Consider the following 24,221-nt stretch of genomic DNA (forward strand, 5'->3'; position numbering starts at 1 on the left):
TTTTCAATCACATATTAAGAAAGTTATAAAATCTTCATTTTTTTAAAATTACACATGCTACATAAACTGAAACCATTTTTATCCATGGAGGACTTTAGAACCAATAAAGCAAATCGGAAGGCGGTCCCACCTAGCCAAGGCAAAAAACAACAAAGGGACTACCTTACACTGTGGAAGATTTGGGCACCTCTAATAAAATCTTCCACGGTGTAAGGTAGTCCCTTTGGACTTTAGAACCATCCTGCAATCAGTGTTGTCAGGATTAGATTAATGCAATTCTATCTACTTGGGCCTTCCTTCCAACATGATCAGGGCTCTGCCAAGTAGTTCTGAGTGCAGCTGCTTGGGTCTTGACTGGGGCATGGTTAGACGATCATATAACCCAGTAATAAGAGTCATTGCACTGGCTGCCGATTGCATGGCACCGCATGGCACATAAAATCAAGATAGCTACTTTAGTTCATAAGGCTCTACACAATGAAGCCCCATGTTTCACTTCAGTGCTAAAAATTTATCATTTGGTGCACACATTCACTCAAGTGGTCAGGGTTGATTGGAGATTCCGTCCCCTAAGCAGGTTCACTTATATGAGGTGTGCGAGAGGGCTTTGTCGGTAGGCCGGACCCACTCTCTAGAATGCACTTCCTGTCTATCTTCGATTAATAGAATGCCATGTTTAAGAAACATCTACAAAGTTTTCTTTTAAGCAAGCTTATGGAGCAGGTGGTCAGCAAATGGCCACCAAAAACACCGGTTTCAAAGTCAAATCTTTCAGGGAAACTCCACGAAGAGGCTCGAAAGGAGCACCACATAGAACTCGCAGGACTAAATTCAAACTCCAATCCGGACACACCGAACAGATGGGAGGGCACAAATGTTTGACCCCCTTAAGAAACCGAGCAATATCTGGATGCGCTGCCAGCGAACAGCCGTCAAATTTTCCCCGCAAGACACCTAGAGCTGCAACTTGTACACGAAGGGAATTGAACGCCAAGCCCTTAGCAAGGCCCTGTTGCAGAAAGTCAAGCACCCGAGGAACATGCACCACTAAAGGGTCGCAGGAACGCTGATGACACCACGTCTCAAAAAGCTTCCAAACTCTCACATAGGCCACAGAGGTGGCTGGACGTCTCGCCTGTAGGAGGGTGGAAATGACTTGTTCTGAATAACCCCTCAAGCGTAAACGTCGCCTCTCAAAAGCCAAGCCGCGCGAGAGAAGCGATCGTCCCGATCCGAAAATATGGGCCCCTGACGGAGCAGATGTGTTAGATGAGCCGGCTGAAGTGGACCCTCTAGAGCCAAGCATATCAGATCCGCGAACCATGGATGATGTTGCCACTCCGGTGCCACCAGAATCACCCTTCCCGGGTGCCGCTCTATGCGACAGAGAAGCTGACCTATGATGGGCCAGGGCAGGAAGGCATACAGAAGAATTCCCGTGGGCCAAGGACACACGAGAGCGTCTATGCCCACCGAGCCCTGTTCTCGGCGATGGCTGAAAAAAACGAACTGTTTTTGCATTCACCTACGTTGCCATCAGATCCAGCTGAGGAGTTCCCCATCTGGCGCAAATGAGATTCCACGCCATGAGAGATAGTTCCCATTCCCCTGGGTCTAGTTGCTGACAGCTGAGATAATCGGCTTGCACATCCTCTACTCCCGTGACATGGGATGTGGCAATGCCCTCGAGATGGTGCTCTGCCCAGGTGAACAGAAGACGTGCCTCCAGTGCTACGGCGGGACTTCGAGTCCCGCCTTGCCGGTTGATGTACGCCACTGTTGTCACATTATCTGAGAAGACTCGCACCATTCTGCCCTGGATCCAGGGAAGAAACGCCTGCAGGGCCAGACGTACAGCCCTGGTCTCGAGCCGGTTTATGGACCAGGATCTTTCCATTGCCGATCAAAGCCCTTGGGCGGACCTGTCTGCACACACCGCCCCCCCCAGCCTGAGAGGCTGGCATCGGTGGTGATTATCAGCCAATTCAGAGTGTCCAAATCCACCCCCCGTTCCAGATTGTCCAGTGACAGCCACCATGACAGACTGGCTCTGGATTCCGGAAGTAGAGGCATTGGTAGATGGAATTGCTCCGACACCGGGATCCAGCGAGACAAAAGTGCACGCTGTAAAGGTCTTAAGTAAGCGAACGCCCAAGGAACCAAGTCCAAGGTTGAAGCCATGGAGCCCAGGACCTGAAGATGATGCCACACTGTGGGATTGTTCCTTCGAAGAAGGGAATGTATTTGTTCCTGCAATGTCCCTATTCAGTTCGCTGCTAGAAACACTTTGCCCAGCAAGGTATCGAATTGTGCTCTGAGATAAATCAACTTCTGAGTGGGTTCCAAGTGACTTCTGCACATTGATTACCCAACTTAGGGATCGCAATGTAAACATCACCATGTGCACTGATCTCTCACAGTCCTCCCAAGACTTCGCGCTAATCAACCAGTCGTCCAGGTAGGGGTGGACCAAGATTCCCCCCTGACGAAGGAAGGCTGCCACCACCACCACCATCACCTTGGTGAACGTGTGAGGAGCTGTTGCAAGACCAAATGGGAGGGCTCGAAATTGGAAGTGTCGTCCCAAGACCTTGAACCGCAGAAACCTCTGGTGATTCAGCTGGATTGGAATGTGCAAATACGCCTCCGTGAGGTCCAGAGAAGTGAGAAATTCCCCTTTTCATACCGCGGCCATCACTGTCCTCAGGGTTTCCATACGAAAGCGAGGAACCCGAAGGCAACAGTTCACCTTCTGCAGATCGAGGATGGGCCGAAACGTGCCCTCTTTCTTGGGGACTACAAAGTACACGGAGTACCGACCTCGTCCCTGTTGAGTATCTGGAACTGGGACAATAGCTTTGAGCTCGAGAAGTCGTCATAGAGTCACCCGGACTGCTTCTCGCTTGACACTTGAGGCCACTCGGGACTCCACAAAAACCTCCCGGACTGGGCACGAGAACTCCAGTGCATACCCATCTTTGATCACTTCTAAGACCCAGCGGTCTGAGGTAATTCTTGCCTTTTCCATGTAAAAGTTGGATAATCTGCCTCAGACAGCTTCGACGACGGAATGGATGCTCGTGGCTTCATTGGGGGTTTTTTTATTACTTTCTGCACCAAGATATCCCGAATCTCTTCCAGGCTGGCAACCCCCTCTCGAAAGGACTGCTGGAGCCCCGAAGCAGGTTTAGAAACAGGAGGTGCGGAATATCTACCCGCTTTGAAGCGGTGAGAGTCCCTAAACCTAGCTTGAGGAGGGAAGACTTTCTTAGAAGATCTTTTATCTTCCGGCAACCGATTACCCTTGGATTTGGCAAGCAGTTTTACCAGCTGATCCAGATCCTCCCCAAACAGAAGCTTGCCCTTAAAGGGAAGATTACAAAGCTGAGACTTGGAGGACAAATCCGCTGCCCAATTTCGCAGCCAGAGGAGACGCTGCGCTGACACTAAGGACACCATACCTTTCGCCGAGATCCTTACCAGATCATACAAAGCATCTGCAACATAAGTGATGCCTGCCTCTAGGTGGGCGGACTACAGAGCCCCACTGTCACCCGTACTGGCCCCGGCAGCTGACTCCTGGACCCAACACAGACAGGCCCTCTGCATGAGGCTAACGCAAACCGCCGCCTGAAGGCTTAGCGCGGCAACCTCGAATGCTCACTTCAACTGGATCTCCAGCTTGCGGTCCTGCATATCCTTAAGAGCAGCCACCCCAGCAACCGGGATAGTGGTCTTTTTCGTGACTGCTGAGACCGTGGCATTCACTTTTGGAATCTTCAGTAAATCCAAAACATCAGACGATAACAAGTACAATTTCACAATAGCTCTGCCCACCTTCAAGCCGGAATCCGGAGTCTCCCACTCCGGGGTCACTAGCTTACGAACCTTCTTAGGCAGAGGAAAAGATGTTGTGGGACCCCTAATGCTGTCGAGGACTGGTTTGACGCCCTCGTTGTCAGACTCTTGAGAAATATTAAGTCCCAGACCTTCAAGGACCTAGGGTCTTAACTCATCCCGCTTGAACAAACGCACCATGCTGGGGTCATCCCCCTCTGCAGGAGAGTCATCGGGCTCATCCAGATCATCAGTATCCACATCAGCCGGATCCAGCCGCGGACCTGGGTCTGCCGCCCCTACTACCCCAGACGCCGGCGTTGCCCCAGACCCCGGGATTGGATCCCGCGTACCCTGGGGAGAGCCCCCTATGGGGTGAGCCTGATCAGGGAGGCGCTGACAAGGGTCCGTACCCCAACCTCTTTTCTCAGGGAGTCCAAACCTGCCCCCAGGAGACCGGGCCGCTTTACCGCCGAGCGTTTCCATGCCAGGGAAGCCTGGTGCATAATGAGGACAAATTCTGGGGAAAGCCCTTCCGGGTCCCCCTCACCCACTGGAGAGTCGGCTGGGGTGATATCATCAGTTCCCCTGGTGAGGACTTCCCTCACCGGGGCTAGAACAGGCAGAGAATCCTCTTCCCGTGAAGCCGAAAGTGAGACATACGTTCCCCTCCCCGAGGGAGGAGGCAAGAAGCCCTGAAGAGCCCTCTATCCCCGGGGAACACGCTGCGCATAAGGAGGCCGCATCTAACGCCTGGCCGAGTGATCTGCACGTGCGGCAGGCCTGCGATTCTGTTTTCGGTGCCATCCGCAGCAGCGCGCCAATAGTCTGAAGTGAAATAGAAAAGGGTGCAAATAAAAAAAGAAATGCTCAGAGCTGCGACGCGGAAAAGAAAAATTCAGTCAGGCAGGACTAGAAAAACAAAAACTTTTCGTGCTGCGGGCTAAGAGACTACCGGCTGAGAAGAAAAAAATGCGCGCAGCCATGCCCCCAGGAAAGGAGCCTGTCTATACTGAAATCGCAGGGCCCCCGGCAGGGAAGCGGCGAGTAAATGAGTCACACTGAGAAAAAAAAAACCTCACAGTTGCCCTTAGAAAATGACCTGGAGCCCCGGGAGCTGAGGGAACACTGCTGATAGCTTTCCCAGCCGGCCTTAAAAGACCTGGTTCCTCCTGCACCTCTCCTTACCTCAGCACTGCAGACTGTCAGTCAGCCACAGTGAAAACAGCTCTTTTTTTTTTTTTTTAAATAAACTTTACCAAGACACAGAGAAAAGCTGTTGCAGGAGACAAGGGAGCAGCTGTAGCAGAGACGGTGGTGAGTGGCCAGGAGCCCCTGGTCGTCAGACACCGAACTGTGGCAGGCGAAACCCTGACAGGAATATCCAATTCCCGGGATGCTCGGCTTCTACTGAGAGATGGCCCACGAAGGAACCTAACACCTCAGGAAGCGACCATAAACCAAAAACTTAAATTCAAACTAACTAAATAAAAAAATTTAACTAAAGACTGCAGATGTGCATCTGTACCACCCACTGGAGTCAGAGAAATACTGAGTGGCTGCAGGTGGCACTCTCGTTATGTAGCAGTGCCCTAAGTTCTAATTGTTCTCCGACTCCACCTGCTGGTAGGGATACACAACCCACTTTTCTGGACTGATCTGGGTATGTTCAGGAACTGTTGTTTTTGATAACCAGGTCTAACTGGAGTGGAGATTGATTGAATTAGCAGATTGAATTGGCATCAATCTTCACATTTACTGTGTGTGTGGGGGTGGGGGGAGGGATCATCATCCCATAACATTTTCTATGTGGGGCACAAGAGGAATTTTATACATATTAATATTGTTCCTAATTTAATCTGAGTTTTGTTTCCTCCTGCAAAAATTCCTTTTAAAGAAGTTAAACAGCAGGTGGCAGTCTGACAGTACAATGTTTTGCAGTCAAGAGCAGCCTGAGCCAAAAGGGTTAATTCCCGAATCCTGAATGAGGCTGCTGACATCACGCTGGCGATAAGTTTCAGTTACAATTAGAGCTAGGAGCTGATGGGAAGGAAGTGCTGAGAGAAAGGGTTTCACATCTGCAGCAACTTGAGTGCTGTAAAGCTCTCTTTTCTTACAGGAAAGAAACAGTGAGGAAAAGCGCAACTTGTTTCATCTGATTTTAGTATAAAAGCCCACAATCTAGTTGCAAATCCAGCAGGATTAACTCCCACCCTACTAAAGAAAACTATAGTGTTTAGGTTTGCAGATAAGTCACTGTTGCATGTATCAGATGTTTGCTGTAAAAATCTATTTTCTTTTCCTGTTTGTGGATGTTTAATCTTTTTTGTGTTCACGTATATCAATAACAAACTTTTTAGTTTAACAACACCGTATCTGATACTGATCAGTGACACAGATAAGTCACTGGACAATCACAGTATTTTTGGGTGGGTAGTTTGTGAGTGCCTTTCTGGAAATTGTGTGATCTGGGTTGTTGTACAGTTGCAGTTTCCCCAGAAACCATCATGGAGAAGCTTGTGGGCAGGATACTTGTCCAGAGGCAAGCTGGAACTTGGTGGATGAGAAGTTATTAGGACAGGGGGCACTTGTACAGGTGTAGGCAAGGCCTGTGCAGAGTTTGTCAGGACCCTCAAGTGGCCAAGGGTTAATCCCTAGTGCATGTTAGGAGCGGTGTGGAGGAGTTAGGCATTTAAGCTTCCTGTCTTCAGTCTTAAAGCCACATCAGAAGAAGACAATAACTGTATGGTCTTGAAAGCTCATGTACATCTTTGTTTCTTGGTCTAATGAAAGGTTTCACAACCTACTGTGATTTCAACCAAATAGTACAAATACTATTTGTTTTCTTAGCCTCAATGCTGAATTCTTACTGTAATACTCAAAACATGTTTTCTTTGTAAATATCTAGCTTCTGCTTATGAGACCTGTAATGAATACTCAGATTTACTGCCTTATGAAATCAATTTCTGGAGATGGCCGAGGAGCTTTTTTTTACACAGACATTCCTTATGGTTATCATCTCACTACTTAAAACTGTTAGATTTTGAAGTGTATTTGTACAATTTTGTAACCCCCAATTCACATATACTTTCTTTACCCTCCTCTCAACAGGTCTGACAATGAATATATCAAGAGAACTTGAAATCAGTCATCACTGCTGTGTGAACTGAAGACTTACCTCTATGATATTTTGCTGTTTTAATAGTTGGAACAACAAATATCATATCTCCAAACATTTCAAACAACAGATCTCTCAGTTGGATGGGGTCCTCTGTATCTCCAAGGTACTCCTCAGTTACCAGTTCAGAAAAAGGACCCTGATGAACAACAACAGCAAATATTTCAACATCAAATATTTCTGAACTTCAGTGTTCAGAATGTACTGGTCTCACTGAATCTGCGACTCAGCACTACGCTAGCAGCAAAATGTCGTGGGCGAAGCACATATGCTAAGGAGAAATTAATGAGCAGGAGCATTCTCAGAATTTAGCGGGGATAAGAGAGTGTTAGCCTGTTTAAATTTTATTTATTTATTTATTTAATGGTTTTTTTATACCGGCATTCATGAAGCATTCACATCATGTCGGTTTACATAAAAACAGGGGTGCAATGAATACAACAATGAACATAAATAAATGTGATGAAGAGATGCAGTTACAATTAACAAGGGCTGTTGAACTGGGGTTCAACAGCCCTTGTTAATTGTAAATCTGACACATAATTAATTAATTGTAAATCTGACACATTTAATTGTCAGATTTAATTGACACATTTACAAGATTTAATTGTAAATCTTGTTAATTGTAAATCTGACACATACTCTTAAGTCAGTGGCTGTCTTTAATCTTGTACACATTATCTTACTGAAAAACGCCAGCCTGAGTGGCAGAGCTAAATATTCTACCCCGAAATAATGTACTAGGGCTTGTTACAGCATCAGATTCCATAATTCCCGATGGCAATGACTCATCGAATACAATGATATCGCAAGGTCAGCATACATTTCAGGAAAGTCTGTAGTGCTTCCATGGAAGAAAAGGGTAGGGGATCAAATATGAAACACTATGGGTCAAGTTAAAAAAAAAAAAAAAAAAGATGCATCTTAAAAAAGGAATGTTAATACTGTATTTCATACCAAAATCAAATACTTCCTTCACCATTGTTGTCTCGTTTTATTTGATTTTCTTCATGGCCCAGTTTTTCATTGTTCTTTTGCTCATCTCAAACTTCTCCTTGGTTATCATCTGTTCCTCCCTTTTTTTTTTTTTTTTTTTTTTACTATACCTAGTGTTGTTACAGCTATGTGCAAAAGTTTAAGCACCCCTAGTCAATGTTACGGCTATGGCTGCTGTGCAACCGCCTCACCACCAGGGGTCCCTCTAGAGATGGATCTCCTGACAGGCCCAGTCCATCTCCCTTCTCCTCTCTATGTTCTGGGCTGTCCCTTATAACCCTGCCTGACAGTTCCCTCAGTGCTTCGGCATCGAGCTCGCCTGGGCTCCCTGCTCTAGTCTTCCTTGCTTGCTGTGCATTTGGTCCCTGGACCTTGCCTTGCCTTGCGCAGCCTTCGGGCCTTATTCCTTGACTTGCCTTGCCTTGCGCAGCCTTCGGGCCTTATTCCTTGCCTTGCCTTGCCTTGCGTGGCCTACGGGCCTTCTGTGTGTGTGTGTGTGGCCTACGGGCCTTCTCTGCCTTGACTTGCTTACGGTGTGTGGCCTACGGGCCTTCTGTGTGTGTGTGTGGCCTACGGGCCTTCTCTGCCTTGCCCTGCTTACGGTGTGTGGCCTACGGGCCTTCTGTGTGTGTGTGGCCTACGGGCCTTCTGACCTGCCTTGCCCTGCTTACGGTGTGTGGCCTACGGGCCTTCTGTGTGTGTGTGTGGCCTACGGGCCTTCTCTGCCTTGCCTTGCTTACGGTGTGTGGCCTACGGGCCTTCTGTGTGTGTGTGTGGCCTACGGGCCTTCTCTGCCTTGCCCTGCTTATGGTGTGTGGCCTACGGGCCTTCTGTGTGTGTGTGTGGCCTACGGGCCTTCTGACCTGCCTTGCCCTGCTTACGGTGTGTGGCCTACGGGCCTTCTGTGTGTGTGTGGCCTACCTGCCTTCTGACCTGCCTTGCCCTGCTTACTGTGTGTGGCCTATGGGCCTTCTGTGTGTGTGTGGCCTACGGGCCTTCTGACCTGCCTTGCCCTGACCCAGCCTGAACCCAGACACTGCTACTTGCCGCCTGCCCTGACCCAGCCTAGACCCAGACACTGCTACTTGCCGCCTGCCCTGACCCAGCCTGAACCCAGACACTGCTACTTGCCGCCTGCCCTGACCCAGCCTGGACCCAGACACTGCTACTTGCTGCCTGCCCTGACCCAGCCTGGAACCAGACACTGTTTCTAGCCATTCCTGTCTCTCTCCACCTGGAGCCACCCTGCTGGGTGGTGTTCACGACTCCCATGCGTAACAGTATGCCGAAGCCACCAATTTCCAGGGGAAGAGATAGGTCTTGGTACTACCGGTGAGCCAATTTTTCTTTTACCTCTACTCACATTATGCCTCAGCCTCCAAGTTTTTATGTCTGTGCTTGTTGCCAGACTTTGAACTATCCCAGTTACAAGAACTGTCTTGCATGTCAACTCTCAGACCAAGAGCACTGGGTTTGCAGTAATTGTCATAAGAGGAACGTCTCAGTCTATCAGGAATGTTTAAATTGTCTAAATCCTAAACCAGGGTGGTGGAAATGCTCCTGTCTTCCGTGTCTGTTACCACCAGGCAAACCCTGCCCCCGTTGTTCTGCTTTAGGATCAGCTGTTCCATTAGAAAAGACAATCAGCTCTCCTAACCGGTATTCTGCTTCTGGCTCCACTAAAACAGACATTTTAGCTGGCAGTTTGTGGATACAAAAACCCAGGACTTACCTGGCCAAGAAGGCTTCTGTGACACCAGTGCTAGAGCCTCGGGAACAGGTTTCTCTAAAACGGAGAGAGTTGATTAACTCTAGCAGGGCTCTGCTTCCCACAGCTGCTGTTGAGACAATAACGAGCACTTTCCCTAGACGTCCTAGAACTGCCTGTGCCTTCTCTAAACTGCTCCTCCGGAAACAAAATAAGGAGCCTCAGAGTTTGGCTCGAGGTATCAAGCCCACAGCAGTGCAATCTGTGTCTTCCATGTGCACTGCTTCTAACCTTGCTGCTCTGCCATCTGAGCCTGCTGCATCACCCCAAGAGGGGTCCGAGCCTGCTGCATCACCCCGAGAGGGGCCCGAGCCTGCTGCATCGCCCCGAGGAGGATCCAAGCCTGCTGCATCACCCCAAGAGGGGCCCGAGCCTGCTGCATCACCCCGAGAGGGGCCCGAGCCTGCTGCATCGCCCCGAGGAGGATCCAAGCCTGCTGCATCACCCCAAGAGGGGTCCAAGCCTGCTGCATCACCCCGAGAGGGGCCCGAGCCTGCTGCATCGCCCCGAGGAGGATCCAAGCCTGCTGCATCGCCCCAAGAGGGGGCCAAGCCTGCTGCATCACCCCAAGAGGGGTCCGAGTCTGCTGCATCACCCCGAGAGGGGCCCGAGTCTGCTGCATCACCCCGAGAGGGGTCCAAGCCTGCTGTTTCGCCCCAAGAGGGGTCCGGGCCTGCTGCACTACCCCGAGAAGAGCCTGAGTCTGCCGAACCGGCCCTGCTGCCGCCCCCGGAAGAGCTCGAACCGGCCCTGCTGCCGTCCCCAGAGGGGTCCGAACCGGTCCTACTGACAGACTTTCTGACTCAGCCTTCTGAGCCTGCTGAACCGGTCCTGCTGCCGCCCCCGGAGGGGCTCGAACCGGTCCTGCTGCCATCCTCGGAGGGGTCCAAACCAGTACTGCTGCTGTTCCCGGAGGGGTTCGAACAGGTCTTGCTGCCATCCCCGGAGGGGTCCGAACCGGTCTTACTGACAGACTTTCTGACTCAGCCATCTGAGTCTGCCGAACCGGTCCTGCTGCCGTCCCCGGAGGGGCCCAAACCGGTCCTACTAACAGACTTTCTGACTCAGCCTTCTGAGCCTGCTGAACCGGCCCTGCTGCCGCCCCCGGAAGGGCTCGAACCGGCCCTGCTGCCGTCCCCGGAGGGTTCCGAATCGGTTCTGCTGCCGTCCCCGGAGGGGTCCGAACCGGGCCTGCCAACAGACTCTGTTACTCAACCATCTGAGCCTGCTGTACCGGTCCAGCTGCTGCCCCTGGAGGGGCCCATACCGGATCTGATGTCGTTCCCGGAGGGGTCCAAACCGGTTCTGCTGTCACCGACTCTGGAGGAGTCTGTGCCGGCCCTGAGGCCGACCCTGGAGGGGTCTGGACCAGTCCTGCTGTCGTCTCAGGAGGAATTACGGACTATTTCGCTGCCCCAGGTGGGGTTTATGTTCCCCTTGTCACCCCAGGAGGGGTTATGGAAATCTGCACCGCCTCTGCTACCCCAGGAGGGGTCTAACCCTGCCGCCTTGTCCCAGGAGGGGTTATGGACTATTTTGCTGCCCCAGGTTGGGGTTGTGTCTGCCTTATCACCCCAGGTGGGGTTATGGACTGCCTTACTGCCTCGGGAAGGAGTTGAACCTGCCGCATCACCCCCGGAGTGGTCTCACGTTATTATTGATTACCTCCTGCACAGATGGGATCCAGGAGGAGGGGGAGGCCTTGAGGGGGGGGTACTGTTATGGCTATGGCTGCTGTGCAACCGCCTCACCACCAGGGGTCCCTCTAGAGATGGATCTCCTGACAGGCCCAGTCCATCTCCCTTCTCCTCTCTATGTTCTGGGCTGTCCCTTATAACCCTGCCTGACAGTTCCCTCAGTGCTTCGGCATCGAGCTCGCCTGGGCTCCCTGCTCTAGCCGTCCTTGCTTGCTGTGCATTTGGTCCCTGGACCTTGCCTTGCCTTGCCTTGCGCAGCCTTCGGGCCTTATTCCTTGCCTTGCCTGGCCTTCGGACCTTATTCCTTGCCTTGCCTTGCGTGGCCTACGGGCCTTCTGTGTGTGTGTGTGTGTGGCCTACGGGCCTTCTCTGCCTTGCCCTGCTTACGGTGTGTGGCCTACGGGCCTTCTGTGTGTGTGTGGCCTACGGGCCTTCTGACCTGCCTTGCCCTGCTTACGGTGTGTGGCCTACGGGCCTTCTGTGTGTGTGTGGCCTACGGGCCTTCTGACCTGCCTTGCCCTGCTTACGGTGTGTGGCCTACGGGCCTTCTGTGTGTGTGTGTGGCCTACAGGCCTTCTCTGCCTTGCCTTGCTTACGGTGTGTGGCCTACGGGCCTTCTGTGTGTGTGTGTGGCCTACGGGCCTTCTCTGCCTTGCCCTGCTTACGGTGTGTGGCCTACGGGCCTTCTGTGTGTGTGTGGCCTACGGGCCTTCTGACCTGCCTTGCCCTGCTTACGGTGTGTGGCCTACGGGCCTTCTGTGTGTGTGTGGCCTACGGGCCTTCTGACCTGCCTTGCCCTGCTTACTGTGTGTGGCCTACGGGCCTTCTGTGTGTGTGTGGCCTATGGGCCTTCTGACCTGCCTTGCCCTGACCCAGCCTGAACCCAGACACTGCTACTTGCCGCCTGCCCTGACCCAGCCTAGACCCAGACACTGCTACTTGCTGCCTGCCCTGACCCAGCCTGAACCCAGACACTGCTACTTGCCGCCTGCCCTGACCCAGCCTGGACCCAGACACTGCTACTTGCTGCCTGCCCTGACCCAGCCTGGAACCAGACACTGTTTCTAGCCATTCCTGTCTCTCTCCACCTGGAGCCACCCTGCTGGGTGGTGTTCACGACTCCTGACCGGAGCCCATGCGTAACAGTCAAACTGTATCTTTCAATGAATCTTTAAGCGAAAAGAAGCCGCCACAGCCTCTACATGGTACAAAGTTAAACACATCTTTCTACAATTATTTTTTTTTTTTGGTTTTCAAGAATAAACTTGGTATAAACATCCTGAACTGATTAATTATCCATTCCGCCCAAGTCAACCAGTGCGAAACCAAAAATCTATAGTTGCATCATCCCAACCTCCCCCCTTCCCCTCCCCCACCCCACAAACATTAACAAAACATCCGTGTATTCCAATCCCAAGTGTAAAAACATCAAACTTTGTCCACACAAGTCAGGAAGGAGCCCTCCAGAGCATAATTAGTCTGGAGCTATACACATTCATTAAGGATCCAACTTCTAGCAGCATGCGGAAGAGTTTGAATGTATGGGTCCCAAACACTCAGAAATCGCTTGCGTCGTGTTGGAGATATTCGAGTGGAAAGTTGTTCCATATGCATCATAGCATAAAAAAGATTCCTCCAGGCCCAGAAAGAAGGGGACGAGTGCTGCGCCAGCCCATGAGTATCACCCGTTTCCCAACCACACTAGCCTTCTGTATCAATAACCGGGTGCCAGGATCCCGTATTCTCACCGGAGGTATACACCCAAATAAGATCCACAATGGCGCAACCGGTATAGAAATATGTAAGATTGTGGCTAAATATTGGGCTATCCAATCCAGAAGGATTGAACAGCAGGACAAGCCCAAAAAGCATGAGCCAAAGTGCCCCGTTCCTTATGGCAACGTAGACAGGAACCCGAACTAGCTATATGTTGTCTCTGCGCCATCTGGGGCGAAATATATGCCCTTCCTAAAAATTTATACTGTAGTTCTCTATAATAGGTGTTATACGAGATCCTGGCAATCCAACCATAACAGATTCTTAATACTGAGGAGGTGACCACAAACTCCCCATCAGCAGTCCATCGATCTGCCAGTGCGGCATACATCTCTACACCCTTCAACTTGTGCAGACTTTTATAATATTGTGATAAGGACGGCGCCTTATTTCTCAAGAGAGCCAGCAATGCTTCCAGTTTCTGGAAAGCTGAAAGTTGCTTAAACGCCACGGGTATGGCCTGGATATAATGTGTAATTTGTAAATAAGGGAATGCAGTGATCGCCTTCCTCCCATAACACTCTTGCACCTCAGAAAAGGACATCAAATTCCCCTGATCCATAAATAAATGCCCCAAATACTCAATACCCGCCTTCTTCCACTCTTGAAATGCTTGAAAGGTAGTCCCTGGAGAGAAATCATTGTTACCAGTGATCGAAAGCAAGTAGGCACTGACCCGAGGCACCTGAAGAGTTTTAGTCAAAGTAACCCAAGCCTGTCTGATCGGCTGCACTACCCTGGAATGAGTCAACATGGGGGATAATTTCGCCGGCTCCACCTGGAGCGCGTAGCTTACATTAACAGGGTATAGAAGGGCACTTTCAGCCATAAAACTGGTATGTGAGGAAGTACCAAGCACCCAATCTCTTATGATCTTTCTACAATTTTTAATGCAAAATTACTATGTGCAGATTGAAAATAATAAAAAACCGTGTCTGAAGGTATGGGCACTGCACAATTCTTATGATGCTGACAATAATTACTGCTAGCAGCCCCACTGAGACAGACTAGGGCCAGGGGATCAGCTTAAACATTCTTTCAGCCAACGGGCAGTCACACAGCAAGTCCTGTATTTGGGATATGCAACATGACGACAACATGGGATATGCAACATGACGACAACATAGACTATATTTATATACATACTATTTATTCATTGAGGGAGATCTCAGTTTAAAATCAAATAAAACCTATCTAACCCACCCCAGAAACAAAACAGTTCTACGTAGGATGTGTGTATAGTGAAGAGTTACATACATACAAAAGCAGACAAGACTGCTGAAGAATTATAGCATAATAAGACTTGCTATTTTATTCATCCCTGGAATGGCTACACCAGTTAGCCTGTATATGAATATCCACCAGAAGTTTAGAACATTTTATGACTACCTGCATTTCTTTTGCCTGACAGTTCCTGCTTTTTCCTTTTCCCAGCTCAGTTTGAATGAGCGTTGGGATTCTGGTGCCATTAGCCTAATTTGTAACAACCTCCAGGGATTTCCCCCCTATTTTAATATTCCTCCCCTCCATTCTTAAGTCTGATCATTGCAGCAACATTCTTGATATAGAGAGCCATAGGACAGGACCTCGTCTGGAACCCTGTTTGAGGGGTTCTAAATCCAGCCACTAGATGTCACCCTCCCTCCACCAGGGGCTGCGAATGCTATCTTTGCAATACACCCAGGCTAGACTTGTAAGGGCATTTCTAAAGTACATGAGATGCTGGAATTTGACGTCAACACTCATAATTAAAGATGCTATGAACAATATGAAGTTGATCTTTAATCAGGTAGATGTCAGCCGTGTTCGAGTTAGAGAGAATTTTGGGATCTTCCATAGATCAGTTTCTTAGCGGTGAAAATACCAAATAAGAATTATACTCAGCATCCACGGGGTGTTATATTGGTCCATCCTAGTTCAGTCTAAGGTTTCTCTATTTGATATTTAATTACTTTGTTTGTAACGGTTTTCTTTTTAAAAGGCTATGTTGAGCTGATTCAACAATTGTGACATTTTTCTGGGTTCATGGATTTGACAGGTAAAACTATAGAAGTTAACACATCTCTATTCATAATCCAGTAGATAAGAGTATAGTGTTTGTCTAAAAGTTATCTCTCAGGCTCCAAAGATTCTTAAATTCAGTGCTCATTCTTCTATGAGAAATTCATGAATACAGAGTGAAACAAAACAGAAAAAGCCTCATGACATATAAGGTAGCTGGGTTATGTCTTACCGTGAATGGTGAAGTCTTCAGGAAAGAGTCAACTCCTTCTTTATCTAGTCCTTCCTTTAAGTCACTTTGTAACATGAACTGTACAATAAAACATTTCATATTTATTTAAAAATTTTAATCGCCTAACTCATGAATGCCTAAGCGATTTACAATAAAATATATTACACTTTGATTATTTTCTAAATAATTAACTCATGAACATAAACATACAACACTGCTAGAAGTACTGGTTTAAGAAAATGAGTAGTTATCAGTCCTCAGTGTGAAGTGCACTTTCCTTGTTTGGAGCAGAGCTTCTGCGGTTCACCATTACTGGGGAATGGGGAGGTGGATATACACTAAAATTGGAGAAATTACTTACCTGATAATTTTGTTTTCCTTAGTGTAGACATATGGACTCAGGACCAATGGATTATGCTCCCACTGCCAGCAGATGGAGACGGAGTCAGATTTCAAAGCTGACATGACCCTAGATATTCCCCTGCAGTGACCTCAGCCCTCCAGTATTCTCTTCAATAGCCACTGTAGACCTACTAGTGAAAAACACTTGATTAAAAATGCACAACCATAATTGTACAAAACCAATCAAACACTGAACCCCAATAGGAATACAGGTGCCCTGATCTAGGGACTGGATGAAGGCTTACCCGTAATCTCTTGGATTCAATATCCACTCCACAGGTAAATCCTTGGCACCATTCTTGGGCAGCCGAGGGCAAGATGCTGAGTCCATCTGTCTACACTAAGGAAAACAAAATTATCAGTTAAGTAATTTCTCCATTTCCTAGCGTGTAACCAGATGGACTCAGGACCAATGGGATGTACAAAAGCTACTCCTGATAGGGGCGGAAGGCTGCCCACGGTCCGGTTAACACCACCCTTATAAAGGCTGAGTCCCCTCGAGTCTGTACATCCAAACAATAGAACCTGAAGAAGGTGTGCAAGGAGGACCACGTCGCCACTCGGCAGATATCAGCGGGAGATAGCCGTTTATTTTCCACCCATGAGACCGCCTGAGTCCTAGTGGAATGAGCTTTAACCTGAGAAGGTAATGGCTTTCCTGCCTCCATATAGGCTACCGTGATCACCTCCTTAATCCAGCAAGCTATGGAAGCCTGCAAAGCTGGTTCGCCCTGCTTCTTTTCACTGTGAAGGACAAACAGACCGGTTCTGAAACGTCTAGATATCACACCAAACGTCTACTAACATTCAAATGACGGAGGAGGCAGTATTCCTCCGCGTCCTTGTGCGTATTTAAGGATGACAATGAAATGGACTGATTCAAATGAAATTCTGAGACTACCTTGGGCAAGAAAGATGGAACGGTAAGAAGCTGTAATGCTGCTGGAGACATCTGGAGGAATGGTTCCCGACATGACAATGCCTGCAGTTCAGAGATGAGACATGCTGAGCATATAGCCACCAGGAACACTGCTTTCAAGGTTAACAAATGCAAGGAAAGTCTGCGCAACAGCTGAAAGAAGGGCCCTGCCAAAAACTCCAATACTAGATTAAGATTCCACAAGGAAACCGGCCACCATAGGGGTGGCCGATGGTGCTTCACTCCTTTCAGAAAATGGGCCACATCCGGATAAGGAGATTCCATTAATCTTGCCCCTGAAACAGGAGAGAGCCGCTACCTGCACCTTCAAGGAATTAAGGGACAAACCTTTATTCAACCCATCATGCAAAACTTCCAGAATAAGTGGGATTTTGACCGCCCAAGGGGGGACACCATGATCCTTGCACCAGGCCACAAATACTCTCCAGATACGCACATATGCTAGGGTCATAGAGAACTTCTGAGTGTGGAGTAAGGTGGCAATTACTGCCGCAGCATATCCTTGCATCATCAGGCGAGTCTTCTCAAGGGCCAGACCGTAAGTCAGAATAGAGTCAGATCCTCGTGAAGGACCGGTCCGTGCTGTAGCCCTGTGCGGTGAGAGGCACAGGGGGCTTTCCACAAGAAGTCTCCACATGTCTGCATATCACGGACATATGGGCCAATCTGGAGCTACTAGTAGGACTAATCCCCTGTGGTACTTGATTCTGCTAATGACCCTGCCCAGCAGGGGCCACAGAGGAAAGGCATATAGCAAATCTTCTTCCGGCCAGGTCTGAACGAGAGCATTGATTCCCATGGACCACTGATCTCTTCTGCGACTGAAGAATTGGGGAACCTTCATATTGTGAGATGCGGCCAGCTGATTGATGGACGGGAGGCCCTATCGATCTATCATCAGTTGAAAGGCTTTGGCCGACAACACCCACTCTCCTGGATCCAGACTCTCCCTGTTTAGAAAGTCTTCTCTGATGTTGTCTTTTCCTACGATTTGGGAGGCTGAGATCATCTGTAGATGTATTTCTGCCTATTCCATAAGGAGATCTATCTCTTGTGACACTTGCTGGCTTTTGGTTCCACCCTGGTGGCCGATGTAGACCACCATCATTGCGTTGTCCAACATTACAAGGACTGCTTGACCCTGGAGTCTGTGGCTGAATTATAGACACGCCAATCTACTTGCTCAGCCTTCCAAGGTAGTTGATGTTCCAGAGGGCCTCTTGTTTGGTCCAACATCCCTGGCCAACAAGTTCCTGACAGTGAACTCCCCAGCCCCAGAGACTCATGTCTGTCATGAGGACCAGTCAGTTCAGTGAGGACAAGGGCACACCCCTGCTCCGATGAGCTTCCTGCAGCCACCACTGGAGCCAAGAGCATAGTCCCATCGGCAAGTAGAGATGAATCAAATAGTCTTGAAACTGCAGGTTCCAGCGTGACAGCAGTGAGCGCTGAAGTGGTCGCATGTGTACCCTCGCCCACGGCACCACTTCCAGGTTCGCTGCCATCAAACTGAGGACTTTGAGACAGCTTCACACCCTCGGGCATGTTGTGCTCATCAAGTGACACACCTGGGACATCAACGTCCTTATCCACATGGTCAGACGGAAGACCTTGCCCTGCTTGGTGTCGAACTGGACTTCAAGATATTCCAAGGACTGGGAAGGCTTGAGATTGCTCTTGTCCAGGTTTACTACCCAACCGAGTTCCTGAAGCAATGAGGTCACCCTGTTGGTCACCCAGAGACTCTCTTCCTCGGACTTGGCCCAGATCAACCAGTCTTCCAGGATTGCCTCTTTTTTCAATGCTGCCACAACGACCACCATAATCTTGGAAAATGTTTTTGAGGGGGGGTGACTAGGCCAAAGGACAGTGCCCAGAACTGATAATGGTGGCCCAGTAACGCAAAGTGTAGGAAAGGTTGGTGTTCTTGATGGATTGGAATATGTAGGAAGGGCTCAGATAGGTCCATTGAGGTTAAGAACTTGTACGGCCATTATCACGGAGCATAAGGTTTCCATGCAGAAATGATTCACTTGTAGATGTCGGTTGACACTCTTGAGGTCCAGGATGGGGGCGAAAGGAACCTTCCTTCTTGGGTACGATGAAATAGATGGAATAATGTCCCATATTTTCCTGGGGCACAGGTACTGGGATTATAGCCCTCATCCTGAGGAACCTTAAAAGAGTAATCTCCACTGCCTGCTCCACCGCCACCATTGAGACCACTCCTCTGGCCGAAGTACGAACTAGATCTGAGCCCGCATCTGCTAAAAAGGTGGCAGCGGGTTCTGGAATTCACTCCGGAGTCATTCACCTCTTGAGAGAGGAGTAGGCACAAATGAGCTACCAGGGCACAAGAAGAAGCAATCTGCAATGTCATTGCTACTGAGTCAAAGGATTGTTTAAGGATGGAGTCCATCAGTCTATCGTGTGCATACTTTAAGGTCACTACGCCCTCCGCTGGGATAGTTGTTCACTTAGAGATGGCACAGACCAGCACATCCACTTTAGGGAAATGCAAACACTTTCTCACTGCTGGATCCAGTGGGCATAGAACTTCTAACGTTCGTCCCCTTTAAATCTTGCTTCCAGGGCACCCCATTCCAGGTCAATCAACTCCTGGATGTCTTCCAGTATTGGAAAATAGCAAGATGCTTTCCATGGGGAGATCAAAATGGGATTCTTCTTTGGTTCCATCATGGAATTGGTCCCAGGGATTCCCAGTGTCTTCAGGGTCTGAGAAACCACGGCCGACAATTCGTCTCTATGAAAAAAACGCGACATGGTTCGATACGGTTCCAACCCAGGGGGAATTTACTCTTCTTCCAAGGGGTCTGGATTGTCCTCTTCATCTGAGCCATCTGGGTCCCTACCAGGAATTGCTCTTGGTAAGGCGAGGAATGCTTCGAGGTCTGCCGATCGGACTGAGAGAGGGAGGGCTTACCGGCTGAGGTTCCATCCGGACAGGGGCAAATCGAAGTAGTAGACTGCGCCTGTACTAAGGCCTGTAGACCTTTGAAAAATTCCACCCAAGAGAACGCAGCCGGGTCCATGCCTGGCCCAGGAGGTACCGTTGAATTTCCCTCTCCCATGGATGACCCAGTCAAGGGAGTACTCAGATCCGGGGTACTTCCAGTTAAGGCTGTGAATGGGAGGAGCTGGGCTGACATAAGTTGGAATCCAGGTCAGACTGTGAAGCCCTTATATGACAAGCAGCGCAGAGTGAAAGGCGCTTATATTTCTTGGCTGCCGGTGCCATTGGCGGTGGTAACTGTGTGTTCTATTGGCGCGTGCTTAAAAATTTTTTTTTAATGCGCACAGATTTCAAGCTCCTAGGCGGGACACAGCTTAGTAAGTGGTGCACGTATGTACGCGTGCGACTTTAAGCATGTGGGGCATGCGCAGAGCCAACATAATGTGCGTACCAAAGTTCTGTGGAGGTCAATAAGGCACATACAAAGATGCGTGCAAGATAGCATCGCTGCAGCTTACCACGCGATGTGCCAACCAAGCCTAAAGCGGGGCCTAGCCCACCAGGGGCCACTCAACCCACTCGGAAATCCACTTCCCCTTACCCCAATGGGATCGGGAACATTGTCAATACAGCCCGCGGAGCAAGGAGACCGGAGAAAGTCTTACTGAAATCTCTCCAAATGTCTCTGAATAGGGAGGTAAATCATTTTTATTTATTTATTTTTTTAAACTTACCTGGGCTCAGCGCTTACCAGCTGAGTACAGAGACAGTCTCTGGCTGCAGGGGGAGAGGGCTTTGGCTGTCACTGCCATGCTCTGCTTCCTGCACCTGCTGCCTTTCAGCTGCTTAAGCAGAAAAGCCACCGGACCAAGGCACACCTCTGAGGGATCTTGGAAATTGCCTCAGGAATTCTCAACTGGGGGAGGAACTTTTAGGTATCACCACAGGAGAGCGGGGCTCAGTTTTCCTTCAATTTATAAAGCAGAATTTCTTCTTCCAAAAAGTACAGCAATCCCCTAGGGAGATGCATATCCACCATCTGCGGGAGACGGAGAATAATGAGGGGCTGAGGTCACAGCAGGGATGTATGTAGGGTGTTGTCAGCTTTGAAATTTGACTCCATCTCCATCTGCTGGCAGGAGAGCATAACCCATTGGTCCTGAGTCCATCTGTCTACATGCTAGGAAATCAGGACTTGTAAACATTTCCAGCAACAAGATATTGACTTTAGAGAATAAAAAAATTCACATCCTATGTTAAAAAAGACATGTGGCTTAAAAGCCCCAAATCTTGGGAAAATTGGGTACCCTTTTTTCCTCACTGCACTGATTTTCAGATTATTTATTTATTTTATTTATTTATTAACTTTTATTTACCGACATTCGTGCAGCACATCATGCCGGTTTACAAAAAACTCAGGTGGATGATACAATAAAACAATAAAAACAATGTACATAGAAAATAAAAGTAGAAAACCATTACAATGTAACCTTAGAGCAAATTACTATTTCTTATAACCTTAGAACAAAATACTATTTCTTACAAAAAACACATTAAAACCGCACATTATCAAAAAGAGATAAAGTAAGTAGAGGGGGGATGTTGTCTCTTCTGGGGATCCTTAGGTGGTGGTGGTGGGGGGAAGCGGGGGAGGAAAAAGGAAAGGGAGAATGTTCGAGTTGAGGGGGCTGGGGAGGAATTAAGTATGGTTTGTGTCGGGATATGCTTGTCGGAATAGCCATGTTTTGACTCCTTTCTTGAACGTTTGCAGGGATGTCTCTTGGCGTAGGAGGGTGGGTAGGGAGTTCCAGAGGGTGGGGCCAGCGACGGAGAAGGCTCTCTCTCTGGTGTGGGTAGAATGTGCTGCCTTTAGAGAAGGGGTGTGCAGGGTACCTGCATGGGTTGTTCTTGTGGGTCGGTCGGAGGACCGGTAACGAGGCATTTCGTCGAGCCAGGTGTGGTTATGTTTGTGTAGGGAATTGTGAAGTAGAGTGAGGGTTTTGTATTGTGAGCGGAAGGAGATGGGTAACCAATGTAGGTCTTTTAGTATGGGGGTGATGTGGTCCCTTTTTTGAGTGCCTGTTATGATTCTAGCCATGGAATTTTGTAGAATTTGGAGGGGTTTGATGGTGGTGGCGGGGAGTCCTAGTAATAGGGAATTGCAATAGTCTAATTTTGTGAGCATTGTGGTCTGTATGACTGTGCGGAAATCGTGTGTGTGGAGGAGGGGTTTGAGTTTTTTTATGATGTTAAGTTTGTAGAAACCCCCCTTTATTAGATTTTTGATGTGGGGTTTGAAACTTAGGTGTTGGTCAATGTAGACGCCTAGATCTCTTACAACCTGGGTCTGAGGGGTGGCTGTGGTTGTATTTTGTGGAGTGTTCTGTCGCATGGGGAGAGTGAAGCGTTCAGGCTGCTTAGAGATGATGAGTAATTCTGTTTTTGACGAGTTTAGAGCAAGATGGAGTTCGGTTAGCGAGGCGCTTATGGTGGCGAGGCAAGATTCCCAGCGTTGCAGAGGTTCTTTTATGGAATCCTGAAACGGGATGAGAATCTGCACGTCATCTGCATACAGGAAGAATTTCAGGCCTAGTTTGGAGAGGAGGTGGCATAGGGGTATGAGATAAATATTGAATAGGGTGGAGGATAGGGATGATCCTTGGGGTACGCCTTGCGTGATAGGAATGTGAGAGGATTCGTGCTTGTCGATTTTTACTAGATACTCTCTGTGTGTGAGGTAGGAGGAGAGCCATGAGAGGGCTGTGTCAGCGATACCTATTTCTGTTAGGCGGGTTATTAGTATCTGATGGTTGACGGTATCGTAGGCAGCTGAGATGTCTAGTAGGGCAAGAAGGTAAGAGTTTCCGTGGTCCATACCTTTAAGTATGGTGTCTGTCATGGCTAGCAGTAAGGTTTCGGTGTTTCGGTTTTTGCGGAAACCGAACTGTTGGGTGTGGAAGATGTTGTGGTCTTCTAAAAACTCCGTTAGTTGTTTGTTAATAACCCTCTCTAGGACTTTGGATAGGAATGGGAGATTGGAAATTGGACGGTAATTGGCAGGGTCTTTGGGGTCGAGGGTGGGTTTCTTTAGGAGGGGCTTGACTATGGCCAGTTTGAGTGGGTCTGGGACACTGCCTGCAGTAATAGAGCAGTTGATAAAGTCCTTAATGTGTTTGGTGATGGCGGGAGTGATGGAGAGGAGGGTTTTTGAGGGAATGGTGTCTGAAGAGTGTGTGGATGGTTTCATCTTTTTTAGTATAGCTTCCACTTCTATGTTGGTGGTAAGGTCAAATGTTTTAAGGGTGATCTTTTTGTCATTGGGAATGGGGGGAAGGGGGGTGGTGTTGTCTGGGAAGCGGAGTAGAATATTGTCGATTTTATTCTTGAAGTATAGGGCTAGTTCTTCACATTTTTTGTTAGAGCTGGTATCATTGAGTGTTGGTGCGTTGGGATTGGTGAGTTCTGAGACGTATGTGAATAGGGCGTTTGCATTAAATTGGTAGTCGTGAATCTTTGCCGCGTGGAAATCACGCTTGGCTTGAGTAATTGCATGGCGGTATGCGTGTAAAGAGTTGTTATAGGTGGCTTTAAGTGCAGCTGACGGTTGTTTGCGCCAGGCGCGTTCTTTGGCTCTTAGTTCTTGTTTCAAGGTTTTTAACTTGGTGTTTTTGAGTGGGTGGTGTGAGGGGTTTGGTTTCCAGGGTTGCATTAATGATGAAATGGTCGGACCATGGTACTGGGGTGACTACGGGTGGAGTGGCGATGGTTATTTTAGAATTCACAAATATTAGATCGAGTGTATGTCCTGCTTTGTGTGTGGGTTCGGTGATGATTTGATTGAAATCTAGGGCTTTGAGGGTGTCCAGTAGAGTCTCGCAGGCGGGGGTGGTGGGGCGGGTATCCACGTGGAGATTGAAGTCCCCTAGTATAATGGTAGGAAGGTCTGTTTTGATGTTGACTGTGAAGTATTCAGTGATGGGTGAGGGATCTTTTTCAATTAGGCCTGGGGGGGCATAGACTAGGCAGACTTGAAGGGATTTGGATGTAAATAGTGCAATTTCAATTTTGGGTGGCGGTTGAGTGGTTTGGAGTTTGAGGTTGAGTTTTTTCTTGGCTGCCAGGAGTAGACCACCTCCTTTCTTTTTCGGCCTAGGTATGGAGAGTAGGTCGTATGTCTTTGTGGGGAGTTGGTTTAGGAAAACCTGGTCGGTGTTTTTTAACCAGGATTCGGTGATGGCGCAAAGGTCGGGGTTTTCGTCTGTAAGCATATCATTTAGTATAGTTCCTTTTTTTTGTATGGATTGGGCATTGAAGAGCGTGATGGCTAAAGTTGTTAAACCTAGGAGTTGTGAGAAAGGTGGGGTCATTACAGCTTCATTGCAACGTGCACTATCCTCATTATTCCTTTCTTGATATGTGG

The 24,221-nt window shown here is 48.7% G+C and overlaps 1 protein-coding gene across 6 annotated transcripts in view; it reads right to left on the reverse strand.

The window, feature by feature from the left end:
• The window catches only part of LOC115095118 (fatty acyl-CoA hydrolase precursor, medium chain-like), a 129,871-nt gene that overhangs the window by 22,828 nt on the left and 82,822 nt on the right, over window positions 1–24,221 (reverse strand). For all 6 annotated transcript variants that reach the window (XM_029608379.1, XM_029608383.1, XM_029608382.1 and 3 more), the window contains 2 exons: window positions 15,486–15,563; window positions 7,016–7,154 (listed from right to left, as the gene is read on the reverse strand). In XM_029608379.1, coding sequence (XP_029464239.1) covers window positions 7,016–7,154; window positions 15,486–15,563 — 217 coding nt within the window. The remainder of the gene's footprint in view (window positions 1–7,015; window positions 7,155–15,485; window positions 15,564–24,221) is intronic.

The sequence above is a fragment of the Rhinatrema bivittatum genome, chromosome 7 (genome assembly GCF_901001135.1).
Source record: "Rhinatrema bivittatum chromosome 7, aRhiBiv1.1, whole genome shotgun sequence".
Lineage (NCBI taxonomy): Eukaryota > Metazoa > Chordata > Amphibia > Gymnophiona > Rhinatrematidae > Rhinatrema > Rhinatrema bivittatum.